A 16,124-nucleotide genomic window follows, 5' to 3' on the forward strand; every position below is an offset into this window, starting at 1 on the left:
CTCTGGGTCTGGGCGCTGTCCGTCAGCTCTTCAGCTCAAGGCTAGTGATCTACCACTGGAGCCACAGCGCCACTTCCGCCTTTTTGTTTATGTGGTGCTGAGGAATCGAACCCAGGGCCTCATGCTTGCAAAGCATGCACTCTACCGCTGAGCTACCTTCCCAGCCCCCATTTCCAGCTTTTTGCTGGTTAATTGGAGATAAAACTTTTCTGGACTGGCTTTGAACTTTTGATCCTTAGATCTTAGTCTCTTGAGTAGCTAGGATTACAGGCATGAGCCATCAGTACCTATCTGAAGTTTTAAAACTATTATTATTATTATAACTACTACTATTACTATTTTGTGCCAGCATTAGGGTTTGAACTCAGGGCCTCATGCTCTTTCTCAGATTTTCATTCTAGGCTGTCACTCTACTACTTGAGCCACCTCTCCACATCTTGAGAATCTTATAAGATTACTCTTTGTTTCGGTTCATAATGTCACTAGTAGATTACAAAGATTGAGACATCGTTTTTCCTATTTCCCTCATTAGTTTCTAGTTCTCAGATTTTGTTCTGGGGCAAGAGCCATCCCTTCCTTTAACACTATGCGATTGGATGAAGCTGGCTGGACAATCTTAGCCAACCAACATGCAAACTCCTTGGGTATGATGGCTTAGGGCTGGAAGCAGTTGGCACAAGGTATTATTTTTGCATGTATTCCCTCTCCCTTCCTTTGAGATGTATGGGGAGGCCTGCTGTAATGACAGAACATGAGTCTCTGTGACCACAGCTACACAGACTCATTAGGAGCTATGGCCTTGCCCAGGGTGCTATCTTCTCTGCTACTAGAAGTGTTCATCCTACTAAGAACCACATCTTCATGCTGTGTATCAGCAAAAGGAGGCCACAGGAAGCAGCCACAGCCAACCTAGAGCGGACCTATGGCAAGAGTGGGACAGAAAAAGAAATCTTGGTTGTTACAAGCTACCAGAAGTTAGGGCTTGCTTGTTGTTGTAACATAACATGGCAAAGGCTGAGTACTGGAGTGCAGGGACACATTTGTGCCAAGGAAGGAGAACAAATTCCAGGGAATATACACAGGTTGCTACTGGACAAACCTCCCCTTCATTCTGGACTAGGTTATGTGATCCTGGTTGGGAAGGGGAGGCCGGTGTGTTGGGGGGTAGGTTCCTGAGCAAGCTTTATCTGAAACAGGTTCTCCTGCTAGAGATTAGAACTACTATATTCCGTTTTCTTTTCTATCCAGGTTGAGTTTTCCTTCACATAAGAGATACCACAAAAGTATCTATATGTCTTGGTTCTTATACATTATTGACAAGGAAATATTGTTATTATTATTACTTAGATCACATACTCAATTAATCAATGGGTAAAACAATTTCAGGTTTAGGAGAAGCTCTAAACTTCTATGGGCTTTGAAAAATCTTAATTTTCTTTTGATAACTTTGTTGAAATCCATCTGATCCAGATTTGGAAGATACAGGTGAATTTTGCACTGATGAAAATTGTGGACAAGAGAGATTTAAAAATAAACTCAACCACATGTTCCCCAGAGAAGGCAGTCATTAAAGTATTCTTGTAATATAGCTACTGGGATTTGATTGTCCAGTTGAGATTTAGAGTGAGTGTCACATGCTGTGTTACCACCTCTTGGTAGCTACTGAACCTTGGACTCTCAAGAAAATAGCCAGAAAATCCATAAGATCTTTCTAGAATCATGAGAAGCCTGCACTTTGCTGAGCTGCTAACTTTGGTACAATGAATGGAAGAGGAAAGAAGAAGAAGAAGAAGAGAAGGAGGAGGAAAGGAAAAGGAACAGTAAACAAACCAGCACATAGATCTTACATTTTTCTCCTAACCATAATCACACTACAGCCATTCAGTTTTGATTTGCTGTCATAGGTAAGAGTTGTGAAACATACTTGGATTTTCAACATCTGTTTGACTCCAGCAACTAAATAAAAACAAAAACACACCTGCCACCCATGGCAAGTAAGCAAAAGACACCAGACAGATCCAAACATCTTTTGCTTTGGCAAAACGATCGTGTTCTGTTTCTATCCTAAGAAGCTGTGAATTCATTTATCTTCATTTGTAAAATTCTCAAAGACTGTGCTTATTTCAGGGCAGAGAGCCTGAAATTTATGAAGGCCATCTACTGATCTTCCTAGAAGATGTTTTAAAAAGACGCTTTGTGGGTGTGTATGTGGTGCCTCCTGTAGTTCCAACCTTTTTGGAAATAAATATAGTATAATTTAAAAAAATTGGCCATGTCTTAAGAAGACTGAAGATTTGTAATATCTGGCCCTTTAATCAAGACCAGACAGATGCAGTTCCCCTCTATGGAGTTAGCTCTCCCGCCGAGACCAGCAGTTCCAGCCTAGATTGCTACAAGATGTTCTTAATGCAACTACCTGCCCTGGGTACCGCCCTGTGTTAGTATGGAGGAATGTGTGTCACCATGGAAACAAAGATGAAAGCCCATCCAAGGCGGAACGAAGCGGGAGATGATGCATCATTATCCGTCAAGGGTGTTCAAAGCCATTCCATGTGAAGTAGACTCTTTCAGCCTCTAAATGATTCCAAATGGTGGAAGCGTAAGCTCTGATTTTTGCATTTATTTTGCATCAATCCAATAGGAGTTAAAAAAAAAATTCCCTCTCCGCAGTGTCCCTAACCACGGGAAAGGGTGAAAGAGTCTACAGCGGGTGAATTAACAACCCGGGAGACAGGCAGGCCCCAGAGCCCGCGAGCCGACCGGGCCCAGGGTCCGACAGCCATGAGCGCGGGGTGGTGTCGAGCGTCACTTACGTTCTCCTCTGCCCCTGTGGACACTGATTCCTCCTTAACCGACTAAAAGAAAGACAGAGACAAGCGTGAGCGTCCAGACGTTGCACGCGCGCGCACACACACACAGTTGCACAAGAGCAGGGGGCGAGCCGGGTTTGCCGCCAGACCTCGTTCCCACGTCGTCGCGTGGAGTCGGCCACGCGGGCGCTCGGAAAGGAAGCGAAGCGTACGCGGACGCGGGAAGCGCAGCGAAGGCATGAGCCACGTGAGTTCGTACGTAAGTTACGTAAGGAAGGAGGCGGCGCACAGGCGGGGAGGCGGCCGGCCGCGGAGGACCCGCCCCCCGCACTGTCCTTCCACGCCTGGTAGCTAAGGAAAGAGGCAAATCCCGCTCGTCGCTCGGTGCCAGGCAAAAACAAGGACTCTGCTCGGCAACGGATCCAGAGGCATTCTCCCACGGCCTTTGGGGAGCAGTGCAGGGTCAAGGCTGCTCAGAACCGTGCCACAGGCCGGGGGTCAGGGCGGCCGGAACGCCTCGTGGTGAGCTGTGGGAAGTGGGGTCCGGCACCCGAGAACTCCAGCGCTGTGGTGAGCTGAGCTCCGCCCCGGGCCCCGCCCCGGGCCCCGCCCCTCGCCCCGCCCCTCGCCCTGCCCCGTCCCGACCCCGCCTCGCCCCGAGCTCCGCCCCCCGCATCCTCACGCCTCCTTCTTTCCCAGGCGGCCCAAGCTATTTGGTGGGCAAGTGCTGGTAGTTACCGACCATGCTGACATTTAATACGTGTAATACATTCAATAAGAGTGATACCAGGGGCTCCCGGGCCGCCTGCGACTCTTCCCTTAGAGTCCGAGTTGTAAACTTTCCCCCGCATCCATCTTACTACTGAGATCTGCACCCCCACCCCCTATAAAACATTCAGGAAGACATTTATAAAGATGTCTTTCAAGCTGGTCCCTTGTATCCATGTCCCCAAATAGCAAGTCCTATGATCGGTACCATGCTGTAAGAAGTATAGGTTCTTGGTCAATAAAAAAACGCGCTTTTTTTTTTTTGGTGACAGTACTGGGGCTTGAACTCAAGGCCTGGGTGCTGTCTCTTAGCTTTTTCATTCAAGGTTAGATTCTACCACTTGAGCCACAGCTCTCCTTCTGGCTTTTTGGTGGTTAATTGGAGCTAAGAGTCTCATGGACTTTACTACCTGGGCTGGCTTTCAACCATGATCTTCACATCTCAGCCTCCTGAGTAGCAAGGATTACAAGAATGATCTACCAGTGCCTTGATTACAAAGCTGATTAAAAAAAAAATCACCACAATCTTTTAAATAGAACCGAAAACAAACATCCCTATTATATTTCCTAGTAGAATACTGACTCTTCCATGATGAGGGTCATGGCTTTAGTGACAGAGTCCCAGCTTGGCAAGCTCAAATCCCTGAGTTCAAATCCCAATACCACCCACACGAAAAACCCAACCCCACACCACAAGCTAGGAAAGCAAAGGAGCTGGTTATACTAGGCTTTCAGTAGATGGTGCTTCACACCACCTGGCAGGAAAACCTGTGTGTCAAGAAAATGACGGTGCTCTTCCTTCTTGTTGGATGTAAGAGAGAAATATAAGATAAAGGTGATTTGGTTTAAGTTTCTCTGACTGATTGTTTGAAATAATTGGCTAAGGAGCCACAGTTGAATGAAAAGATAGGAGACAGCAAGTCTGAATAAGTGAATTCCCATAATTATGTTGGTCCTGGCTATTATTTCTTCTGGGAACAGCTTAAACTTTGAACCTTACAGATTCTAATCATTGAAGAAGTATAGGCAATGGCCTAGCGGCTGTCCCAGCCTGGACAGCACAGATCAATAGAGCAGATGACATGAAGATTGAGAAAGTATAGCTAACCATTACCGATTCTGGCTGGCTGGGAAGAGAAAACAGAGCCCCCTCCCCCCCCTCCCCCCCTCCCCCAGCTCCCTGGATTCATCTTGCCAGGGTGAGGTGCTCACAGGAAGCTAGAGAGAACCCACACTCACCAAGAGTTTCAGGACAATGATACCAGAACTTGTCACAATCGCCCACCAGGCAGAGTGAAAAACCCTACTTGTCCATTTCCTTTTTGGACCATGAAACACCTGTCTGTATAATATGATAGGCATTTCTCCATCAGTATATCAGAAACTTGAGAAGTTGAGTCACAGAGAAGAAGGAAGAAGGAAAACCTGGAGGCATTGTTGAGTGTAGCCATCAGAACGGATTTTGCAAGTCCTTCTCGCCGGGGCACTTTGCAAACCTTGACACACACATCAGACTAACCTTTTTCCAAAATAGCTTTCCCAGAGGCAGCGAACCGGGTCCCGGCTTCTCCTTGCCACCTTCCTTTGGTGTGTCACTGCTTGTCACAGATGGCCCGTGACCCGGGGCATTACAGCCTTTAGGACTCTTGGCTGTCACTTGGGGCTCCTGGGATGTGATGTTACTTTTGTCTGATTTCAGGTTGGCTGTAGGGGTGGGTGGCATTTCAGAACCCTACAGAGTTAAAAAAAAAAAAAAGCTGAAAATAATTCCACCATTTTAAAAGTGAGAGGATTCTTTATTTTTTAAAATAAGTATGGGCAGCCCCCCCCTCTCTCTATATATATATTGCCAGTGCTGGGGCTTGAACTCAGGGCCTGGGCACTGTCCCTGAACTTCTTTTGCTCAAGGTTAGAGCTCTACCACTTGAGCCACAGCATGCCACTTCCAGTTTTTTCTGTGTATGAGGTACTAAGGAATCGAACCCAGGGCTTCGTGCATGCAAGGCAAGCACTCTACCACTGAGCCACATTCCCAGCCCTGGACTGTCATTATTAAGTTAGTTTTCTTTTCTCTAATTCTTGGCATTCTCTAAATGTCTACCTTGAACATGGACTTTGCTAAAATCTTAGATTTGGGGGAAGGTCAGGATAATTTCCTTCTGGGGAAAATAGAGAAGTATTATCAGGGATGAAGATGAAGAAGAATTCTGCTGTTATAATGTGATGTTCTTACCAGGGCCATTGGTCTCCAGATGATTTTGATCCTGTTTCTGCCTGAAAAACGTTTGAACTCAATGTACCCCAACACATGTGTGTATCTTTTGTGAATGTACATTGTTTTACTAAGCTAAACTGGAAATTAAGGAAGAGTGGAGGGTTGCAATAGAAGTTCTAGAATTTTCTCTCATATTCTCCTTAAGAGATCCTTGATCTCAGCTACAAAGTCTAAAGTAGCTCAACTGGAAGTTGGTGAAGGGTCTCCAGTTGGAAATGTGCCCACAAATTCCGTTTCTTCACTTCTTGTCCAAGTCACCAGACTTCACAATGAAAGCACCTTCCAATACTATTCATTTTATGCATACTCTCTCCTTCCTTCCTGCCTGGTGTCTACCTTAACTGCTCATTCCCCCCTTAACATCTTCCATGTACTTCCTGGTCTCTTTCCTCTCTCCCAGAGTGGCCATGCTGAAGTTTCATCCTAAGACATCTGATGTCCTCAGTAAAGGGCTGAGAATTCCAGTGCTCTGCCCACCCCCCCCCCCCCACTGAGAATCATAGCCACAATGTATCTGGATGTAAGCAAATATGGACCTTTAAAAAATTTTTTTTGGTTGATCGTGGGTCTGAACTCTGGGCCTATGCTGTCTCTCAGCTCTTCAGCTCACGGTGAGCGCTTTACCACTTGAGCCACAGCACTACTTCCGGTTTTCTGGTGGTTCATTGGAGATAAGAGTCTCAGGGACTTTCCTTCCTGGGCTGGCTTTGAACCATGATCCTCAGATCTCAGCCTCCTGAGTAGCTAGGATTACAGGCGTGAACCACTGGTACCCGATGGACCTTTAAAATTTTAACACAAGGTTCATCTGACCTGATCTCTTTCTCTTCCACATCTTCATCTTAGGAACTTTTGTCCCGGGGACTTGTGACTCCAGCCCTTAAACTTCCCAAGCCTGTCATTAACTCCTGATTAGATTCTCTGACTAAAAGGGGGAAAAACATCTAGCAGTGAAAATGAAGGTGCAGATAAATTCAGGAAATTTCATAGTATTATTACTGGTGCTGGAAAGAGTCTTAAAGATCATCCAGTCCCATGCTAGTATTCAGGTGAGGAAACCAAGACTTTGATCTTCCCAACACTAAACTAGACTCCTATCTGCAGTGACAGCCCTGTCTACCTTCTTCCCACACAGCACATTACCTCTCAAGGGTGTTGACTATGTACTGCATGAATTAGAGAGTGAATGCCACAGTAAGTCTCACCAAGTTTCTACTCTCCCTCCCTCCTGGCTGGAGTCCTAATCAGAATGCCAGTAGTCTTTTTGTTCCCTGCTCACCCCTCTTTTTCAAGTTTCCCAAGGAAAGCTCCCAAACGGTATTCAGCCTGCATCAGGAAATTTAGGATTCTTAGAATTATAGAGAACACTAAAAATTCTCAAGTAGAGAATTAAGAAGCAATCTCACGATAAGGGATACCGGCTTTAGAATATGCAAATGCAAATACAGAATACCCCCATTACATTTGAATTTCTGGTCAGCAAAGAATTTTCCAGCATAGGTATTCTAAGTATCATAGGGGAAATGTGTCTATGGAACAGTAAAATCATTTCTTGCTTATCTGAAATGTGATTGTAACTGGGGACTCTGTGTTCTGTCTGGAGATGTTGTCTATAAAGCATTCACGTGTTGGGTTTGGAGATAACTTTATGTCAAGGCACCTTACCTCCTCAAGAAGTTGTCTCCCTTCCCCCCCCCCGCCCCCCCCCCCCCCCCCCCCCCGCTTTTGACTGCCAGTCATGGGGAGAGGGGTGTTAGTAATACGTAAACATTACATTAAGATCCAGAAAAAAACAATGAATGCAAGGCAGAGCCTATGAGTCATAAGGGCTGAGACAAACTTCAGCTGGTTTATTGCATCGAGGAGCACTCAGTAGACAGCCGTGTATTTCTGGGTGTGACAAACACCTTTCGAATTAATGCCCAGCCTCGCTTGTTGTCACGCAACATTAGCTGACATGTGGCAAAGTTTGATGCTGAGCCATTGCATGCAATTAAGCCAAGAAACAATGATTGATCTGGACTCAATCAGGAAGGCTGGTACTCTTATTATTTATTACAGTAGCCCTTATGCATTTATTAATTTTAGGCTTCCTCCCTTTTTGAAAACTCAGAAAATTCTTTTTTGTATGAAGGAAAACTTAGATGGGGAGAAAACAAACAACCAAAGTCAACTTCAGTTGGTAACTATGGTGTTTTTGTTTGTTTGTTTGTTTTTAACCACAGAATTACAAGGTTGTGTTGTAGTCCTGACTTTGCTCAATGTCCTCTGTTTTGGCCCTAGTTAGAACCCCAGGATAAATCCTGGGAGGGTCACCTTCCCACAGTCATGACCAAGGATCACACACAGGATTTGCCTCATCTTTTTTCCTTTTTTGTGCCTGTCGTGGGATGGTCTGTCTGTCCCTGAGCTTTTGTGCACAAGGCTAGTTCTCTACTACTTGAGCCACAGTTTCACTTCCAACTTTTTGGTGGATAATTGGGGACAAGAGTCTCAGGGACCTTTCTATCCTGGCTGGCTTCGAACTGTGCTCTGAGGATCTCAGCCTCCTGAGTAACTAGGATTTCAGGTGTGAGCCACTGGTGCCTGGTTTCAGCCTCATCATTTTAGTCATCCTAGGGTTCACCCTTTGAGAACAACAAAGTAATTGAAGAATGAAAGTAACTGTCCTAGGTACAGAGGTGAAGCTAGTGAATTCTACCAACTGTTGCGTAAATGAAAATCCAGCTTGTATAGGAATTGTTATCATACTTTAATTTGTATCTGCAGGGAAAACAACACCTCTTTCCAGGGTTCAGAGTCCTTTTCCTGATGGACCTTGGGAGCAGGATGTGAGCCAAAGATTATGGAAAGCTCTAGAAATACACTGAACTTAGGTATCCTACTTATGAGTAGGAAGAGATACTACAGGCATAAAAATGGAATGACAAAATGAAATGCAGTGGAGAGGGGTGTGGTCATACCCTTCATAAACTTCCAAGGCTCCCTACCTAGAAGGGCTCAAGTGGAAGTTAAACAAGATTGCTTTGGATGAGCTCTGTAGTGGTTTTCATGAGCAGTCAGTAAACTCTCTTCCAAACTCTGCAGTGGCTGTAACACCACTGCTATAGACAGCTAATATCTCCCCTCTTTCTCTCTATACAGAACAAAATAGTCTATATGGAAATTGAGGATGTCTACCTAGAAGGGCTCAAGTGGAAGTTAAACAAGATTGCTTTGGATGAGCTCTGTGGTGGTTTTCATGAGCAGTCAGTAAACTCTCTTCCAAACTCTGCAGTGGCTGTAACACCACTGCTATAGACAGCTAATATCTCCCCTCTTTCTCTCTATACAGAACAAAATAGTCTATATGGAAATTGAGGGTGTCTTCATCGCATGGGTTATACACATATAGATTCAGCCAGGAGAACTTTCTATCAAGATTCTACTTATACTCACAGTCCTGGGACTGTAAGGTCCACTTGGTAGAGAGAATAGTTAATGTTTTATTTTAATAAAATTTCCTAGCATGAAAATCCAGTATGAGGATTTTTTAAAAAAAATGCCAGTTCTGGGGCTTGAGCTCATTTGAGCCACAGCTCCACTGCTAGCATTTTTGGTGATTACTTGGGGATAAGAGTCTCAGATTTTCCTGCCTGGGTTGCCTTTGAACTGCTGATCCTCAGATCTCAGCCTCCTAACTAGCTAGGATTACAGGCCTGAGCCACCAGTTCTTCGGGGAATCTTTTTAGTTGATAGCTTCCGGCACACAATGGCATCTTTCTGTATGTCAGGACAGTGGTGTTTCCAACAATGACCTCATGTTGTCCTCACGTTCCCTCCACAGGCAGCCATGACGGGCTCTGCCTTCATTCATTGTGGGTTTTTTGTTGTTGTTGATGTTAATTGTCTTGGCTATTACTGAGGGTCAGTACAAGTTTAGTAAACACAGGAACTAGATACAAACAGACAGACACGTTATCTTGGTGTTAGAAGAGTGTTTCCCAAAGTGCAGTCAGCATACCACTACCCGGCCAGAGATAACTTCAAGTTGCACAGAAGTACAATACACAATAACATTCGATTGTGAAAATTCTTTCCCTTTTCCAATTCTCACATGGTCCATCCAGTAATGTGCCCTGGAAAGTCTCCTTCGGGTGCTGGCTGGCTACAATGTTCTTTCTTATTAGCCAGCTGCTTTTTCAGTAAGCCAGAAGCACACTGGATCCAGATCTGTACTTAAATGGGAAAGTTAGGATGTCACCGCTGATTAACCACAAGAATGGTTATCTTTCTCGTATGCGGAGTGGCTTTGCTTTCCAGGTATGATGAACTATATAACAGTTCTTTTTAAGATAAGAGATGATGAATTTCTACATAGAATAGTTTATCTGAAAGTGGCCAAGCAGGTATGCAAAAGAGCGATATTTGGGAAACATGAGGTGAGAATAAATTCAGAACCCTGGTCCACAGAGATGCTTATAAAATGGGGATTTGAGTCCAGGCTCATAATACATTAACCCTCCCTCCCCTTTTTTGGTTGGTCATAGGGCCTGAACTCTGGGCCTGGGCGCTGTCCCTCAGCTCTTCAGCTCAAGGCTAGCGCTCTACCACTTGAGCCACAGCACCACTTCCAGCTTTTTTTCTGTTTATGTAGTGCTGAGGAATCGAATCCAGGGCCTCATGCATGCAAAGTAAGCACTCTACCACTAAGCCACCTTCCCAGCCCCTAAATCACCCCATTTTAATGATCCAGCTACCCCAGGCTCAGGCTTCATCAAGCAGAGCTGAGGGCCTGGGCTGCCTGAGCATCTGTGGCGAAGACCAGAGTCCTTCCTCTTCCTCCAGATGTACCAAGATACAGACCTTATGCCTAAAGAATTTCCTAAAGTGCAGCGCTAGCCTGGGGCTGTCCAGGTGTTTTTTCTTGCTGCCTTTAGCCTGGCTCTCGGATGTCATCTGACCAGCTTGTCCATCACACAGGCTTTCGGCTTTGGGTGCCTTGTGGGCAATGGCATTAACAGCTTAGAATTTTGTTTTTAAATAAGTCCATTGGCTTTCTTTCTGTTGTTTTAAAGGGCACTAGTACAGGGTGACAATTAACTGCTGCTGTTTTACCTCCATCCCCTAACCACAAGACAACCTACGGATGGTTATCTTTTTTTTTTTTTTTAAATACTCCCAAGTGTTCTGCTGAACTTCATGGTCAAGCTCAGGTACACAGTGACCTAGCTAAATGACCCAGATTACTACATCTCAACCCCTCCCCCAGAAAACCCGCAATTCAAACCAAAACCAGTTCTCTCCTATCTGTTTTCTAAAGATAATAGCAGGACATCTGAGCTCTGTCTACATGATTTAAAACATCCAAATAAACAGTACACTAAAAAAACAAAGAGTCAAACAGCCAGAGAGCTAAACCCAATTCCATGCACAAAGCCAAACACAGAAGGACTTTAGGCTCCCTACCTTATCTTCCGGGTCTTTTTTTGTTTCAGCTTTGTTAGGCGAAACCTGAAAAGTTTGAAAAAAAAATTGAATGTTAAAAACCACAGGTCTTTGGGTTGAATTTTATTTCATAGATGCATAATTCTTTAGGTTGGTATAATGTACACTAGCAAAGAAGGAAATAGCATTCTTATTTTTTATTTTTATTGTGAAAATACTGTACAGAAGGGTTACAATTACATGGGCAAGATGATGAGTACATTTCTTACCAAGCATTGCAGCCTCCTCCTTTGTTTCCCCTTCCCATCCTCCCCTCGCCCCTCCCCCCTCCCGAAATAGCATTTTTAGATCAGTACAAACCCCAGTGACCTCTGAGTAATAAAAAATTAACAAGATGAATATTTTGTAATGATATTTGTACCTATCATCATATTTATGTATTTATAATATTTGTAGTACATCTTAGCTTATACAGTCATCAAGAGTTGGACCACCTTCAAACGTATGTTCTGAAAGGCCACGGACTTGCTATTAGTTCTACTACCATGATCCCAGACATGATCTGTTACCGTGATCCCAGACATGTTTTGTGGGCTTGTTGTCATTTTATCTTTTGAGGTTAGTCTTGATGTTTGCTTAGAGTCCAGACCATTTGGGGCTGGCTGGTTTTACCTTCATCTACTCAGTTCTCCTTTGAGTACCTGGCATCCACCGGGATAGGTAGTGTCTGGGCCATGCCAGGCCCTGGGCTTTGCTCTGGAGGTGGGGGTGAGGGCAGTGCAGAGGCCAGAGCTAAGTGAGCAATGTCAGGACAAGTTGGGTCTCCAGCCAATTAAAGTACTAGACGTAGGTGTACAAGATAGAAACTGATTTCTACAATATTTGCTTAGCCTTGTGAGTGGCAAAGTTGCTTTGATAGGTGAGCACCTCAGGATAGTATTTCCCAATAACTTTAATCACCAGTGACCAGAAGAGATCAATGTGCAATAATAGCATTTCATAGGATGCAGCTCGCGGGTCACAGTTTGGGCATCCACAGTTCCTGTCCTGGCTCCAGCCCTGATCTCTCTCATCTAATTCCCTGACTAAGTACTTTTTGCGTGGCTCGAACCAACCTACGGAACTATCATCCATGCTGTATAACCACATTCAGATACGCATTATTCTTAGAATCTTCCCAACTGGCAACCGCATTGGGGGAGCAAAGAAAGAAATGTACTTACCAGCGTCTTAAAGAAACTCATGATGGAGCTGTTTTCGCCCGTCTGCGTTGTCTGGCAGTCCTCCTTGGGGATCTCCAGGTCTTCAGGGTTTCCAGGGCCAGAGCCACTCACAGTTTCAACTCCTCGTCCTTCTGTCTCCTTGCTGTCCCCTGTCTCCTGGGAGCGACACAGACTTTTCACAGTTGCAGCTTGTTGAATGTGAACTACCAAACGCATGTTTTTGCTTCACACCCCTTTCTCCCTCACCCCCTAATTCCAGCCATACTTCTTCTGCCCACGGGGCGTGCAGGACAATGGGGGGTTTGTGAGCGCCCTTCCCCTGTCCCTTCCCCCAGTCTCTACACACTTAGCATCTGCGGTTGCTCAGAGGACGTGAAGGGGCAGACGTGGGGATGCAGGCGCTGTTCTAAACAAAACCCCTTTCCTGTCCCTTCTGCAAGGAGGCTGAGTGAGGGCTGGTGGTGCCCCCATCTTGCTGTTCTTATCTCTTGACTTGGTCCTTGTACATCGTCCCTGCAGATGGCTCTACTGGATTTCCCATCAGCCCTGCAGTAGTGAATCATTCCAACCAACCCAACAGACCAACCTAATTCCCTAACCATTCTGCTCGTGGGCTCTGGGGGTTCAGGGGTGGCAGGGATGTGACATGAAAAGAATCGATTTTCTCCTCTAACGCACCCAGCAGGACCGCCTGCATTCTCGCTCTGCCAACCTTGCCCCAGCCATTGTCCTGGGCCGAGTTCTGGCATCTCTCAGGGTGTCCTCATTCCATCCCATCTTCCACTCAACAGACCCCTTCCTCCACCCCCTCCCACCCTCCCACGGCCTCCCGTGGTTCTGGAGTCAGGCCCAGGCCCAGACACAGGCTGCCCAACATTTTACATGGTGTGGTACTCACCAAATTCTCCACCTCTCCCTGTTCCTGCCCCCCTCTCCATTCTGGCCACAAAGGCGGGGCTTGTGTCTCCCTCGCTCATTGTTGTTTCTCCAAGTACCAAGCCCACAGAGACCCGCAGATGGCATGTAATACATATGTATCATCTGACTACTTAATAGACATAGAGTGCCTGAAAACTTTGTCTAAGTGGGTCAGGCTTTCTGTACCCACTGGCTTTTCTCAATAGGAGAGTAGGCACAGCTCTCTCTTGTCCTAAGTTGCCCTGTAACATTGTATATATCACCTATTGTATTTGTTGGTTGAAGTGTTATTTGTTGTCCAGTGTCCTTACTGAGGAGGATTTATGCAGCATTAGGGTTTGAGCTCAGGGTTTCATACTGGCTTGACTTGCTTACTTGGCAGGTGTTTTAGAACTTGGGTTAGGTCTCTAGCCCAGCTTTTTGCTGGTTATTTTGGAGATGGAATCTCACAGGTTTTATTGCCCAGGCTGACTTTGGACTGTATGCCTCAGGATCTCAAGTCCTCTGAATAGTTAGGAATATGGTACCTGGTACCTGGCCCACACTTTTATTTTCATCTCTCCTGCATCTCTACTTTGGTGGGACAAATTACCACATTTCTGGGACAAGAGCCATGTAAATTTTGCGGCTTAGCAAGTTAGAATAATATAAAATAATAGCAAAATACTCATTATGTATTCTTGTAAAAAATAGCTTTTACTAGGCGGATCTCTGGTAGGCACAGTCCTGCCAGAAGGGCTGAGCATGCATGCATTGCACTGGGGAGACAGCAAGGGATGCCCAGACATGTGCGGGGCGGTTAGCCCTTTCCCTCCATCAACTGGTGATTTACATTTCAGCTGGGCACCGACGGCTCACGCCTGTCATCCTAGCTACTCAGGAGGCTGAGAGCTGAGGATCAAGGTTCAAAGCCAACACAGGCAGAAAAGTCTGTGAGACTCTTATCTCCAATTACCCAGCAAAAAACTGGAAATGGAGGTGTGGCTCAAGTGGCAGAGCACCAGCCTGGAGTGGACAAAACTAAGGGATAGCAATCAGACCCTGAGTTCAAGCCCCAGTACCAGCACACACATGAAGAAAGAATGTGCACTATATGTGGTTCTGTTTATATTGTTTTCTTGAAATGAGAGAACTTACCAGTGCTAGCCAGGAGTTTAGTTTAGTACTGCTGAGGAGGGAGGTGCTCGCCATGGGCGGCACTTGGTGTCTGAAGTGTGGTGAGCGCTTTCTACCTGCTGAGCAAGGCATCTCTACAGTTCTTATAGCTGTGTGTGGATCTATAGTATTTTCAAGACTCACAAAACTTATAGAATAGTACAGGAAGAAAGGCAGCAAAGGGTGTCTCTGAAAGTCTAACTCTGCTGGAATAATTGAATAAACTAACATGTAGTGGCACCTTGGAAGAAAATATTTTGTACCTATGAATTTTATCTGAGGAATGTGTGACAGAAGGAAACACATTCACAAAACTAGTAGAATGACTAAGCTCTAGATGCCAGGATGCATGGAAAACGATTTAAAAGATCCAACTTAGTTCTTACAAGAGTCCTGTGAAGAACACACTGTTTAGAATTCCATTTTACCTATGAATAAGTTGGCAGATGAACAGATTGAAGACTGGCCTGAAACCAGAGTAGAGCTGGGACCAGACCCCAAGCCAAACGGCCTGAGCGTGTAAGTACTGCTCTGTCTTGACTCCCTTCCTTCAAGTGCTTATTCAAATTTCATCTTTACCAAGGGTTTTAAGTTCCCTTCTCCTATCCTCTTCCCTATTATATATGTTTCCACTTTGTTATCCTTATTAGTACAAAGATACATGGAGATGTAATACACAACAAAGGTGATGCCTGGAATCACGTAAGTGAAGGAAGACTTCCAATGAAACACCGAGGAGACAGCAGAACAACTATCTGGGGCAAAACTTAACTTGGATCACAATCCCACCCCATGCCAAAATAAAATCCCAGTGGACAGAAACACTTGGAGAAAGTATGCCAAACGTTTTGTGCTCACAGTCATGATGGCTCTGTGTCTCTGACTTGAAACCTAGAAATCATGAAAGACTGAAAATTAAAAAAATATATACCTGCTTGTTCATAAATGCACTTACCCAGCTGGCTGGGCCAATGGAGGCCTTCTGGCATTGCCAGATAAAATCAGAAATTAATTCAGTCCAGCTGGAGAGCAATTAGGCACTGATACTAAAATTTTAATCATATGATATATTCTTTTACTGATCCTACAAATTCACATGTGTGAACTAAGACATTTTCAGTTACTGATCCCAGGAAATTAATAAAAAAATTAATAGGGACCTGGATCAATCAATCATCATCCATTCATGTATCCATCTATCCATCCATCCACTCATCATCCATCCATCCATCCATTATTCCATGGAAAAATTCATGAAAGAATTCCAAATGAGCTGGGCACTGGTGGCTCACACCTGTCATCCTAGCTACTCAGGAGGCTGAGATCTGAGGATCATGGTTCAAAACCAGGCCGGGCAGGAAAGTCCATGAGACTCTTATCTCCAATGAACCACCAGAAAACTGGAAGTGGTGCTGTGGCTCAAGTGGTAGAGCGCTCGCCTTGAGCTGGAGCTGAGGGACAGTGCCCAGGCCCAGAGTTCAAGCCCCACAACCACCACCACCACCAACAACAAAAGACTTCCAAGTGAAGAGGTTTTTTATGGGAAGA

At 45.1% G+C, this 16,124-nt stretch overlaps 1 protein-coding gene across 1 annotated transcript in view; it reads right to left on the minus strand.

Moving 5' to 3' along the window:
- The window catches only part of Bcas1 (brain enriched myelin associated protein 1), a 59,845-nt gene that overhangs the window by 20,671 nt on the left and 23,050 nt on the right, over positions 1–16,124 (minus strand). Inside the window, exons 5-9 of the mRNA XM_042699292.1 lie at positions 12,504–12,659; positions 11,302–11,346; positions 10,699–10,833; positions 5,098–5,310; positions 2,814–2,855 (exon numbers count right to left, since the gene is read on the minus strand). Coding sequence (XP_042555226.1) covers positions 2,814–2,855; positions 5,098–5,310; positions 10,699–10,833; positions 11,302–11,346; positions 12,504–12,659 — 591 coding nt within the window. The remainder of the gene's footprint in view (positions 1–2,813; positions 2,856–5,097; positions 5,311–10,698; positions 10,834–11,301; positions 11,347–12,503; positions 12,660–16,124) is intronic.

This window comes from Dipodomys spectabilis, unplaced genomic scaffold (genome assembly GCF_019054845.1).
Source record: "Dipodomys spectabilis isolate Male_0828 unplaced genomic scaffold, ASM1905484v1 ptg000240l, whole genome shotgun sequence".
Taxonomy (NCBI): Eukaryota; Metazoa; Chordata; class Mammalia; order Rodentia; family Heteromyidae; genus Dipodomys; species Dipodomys spectabilis.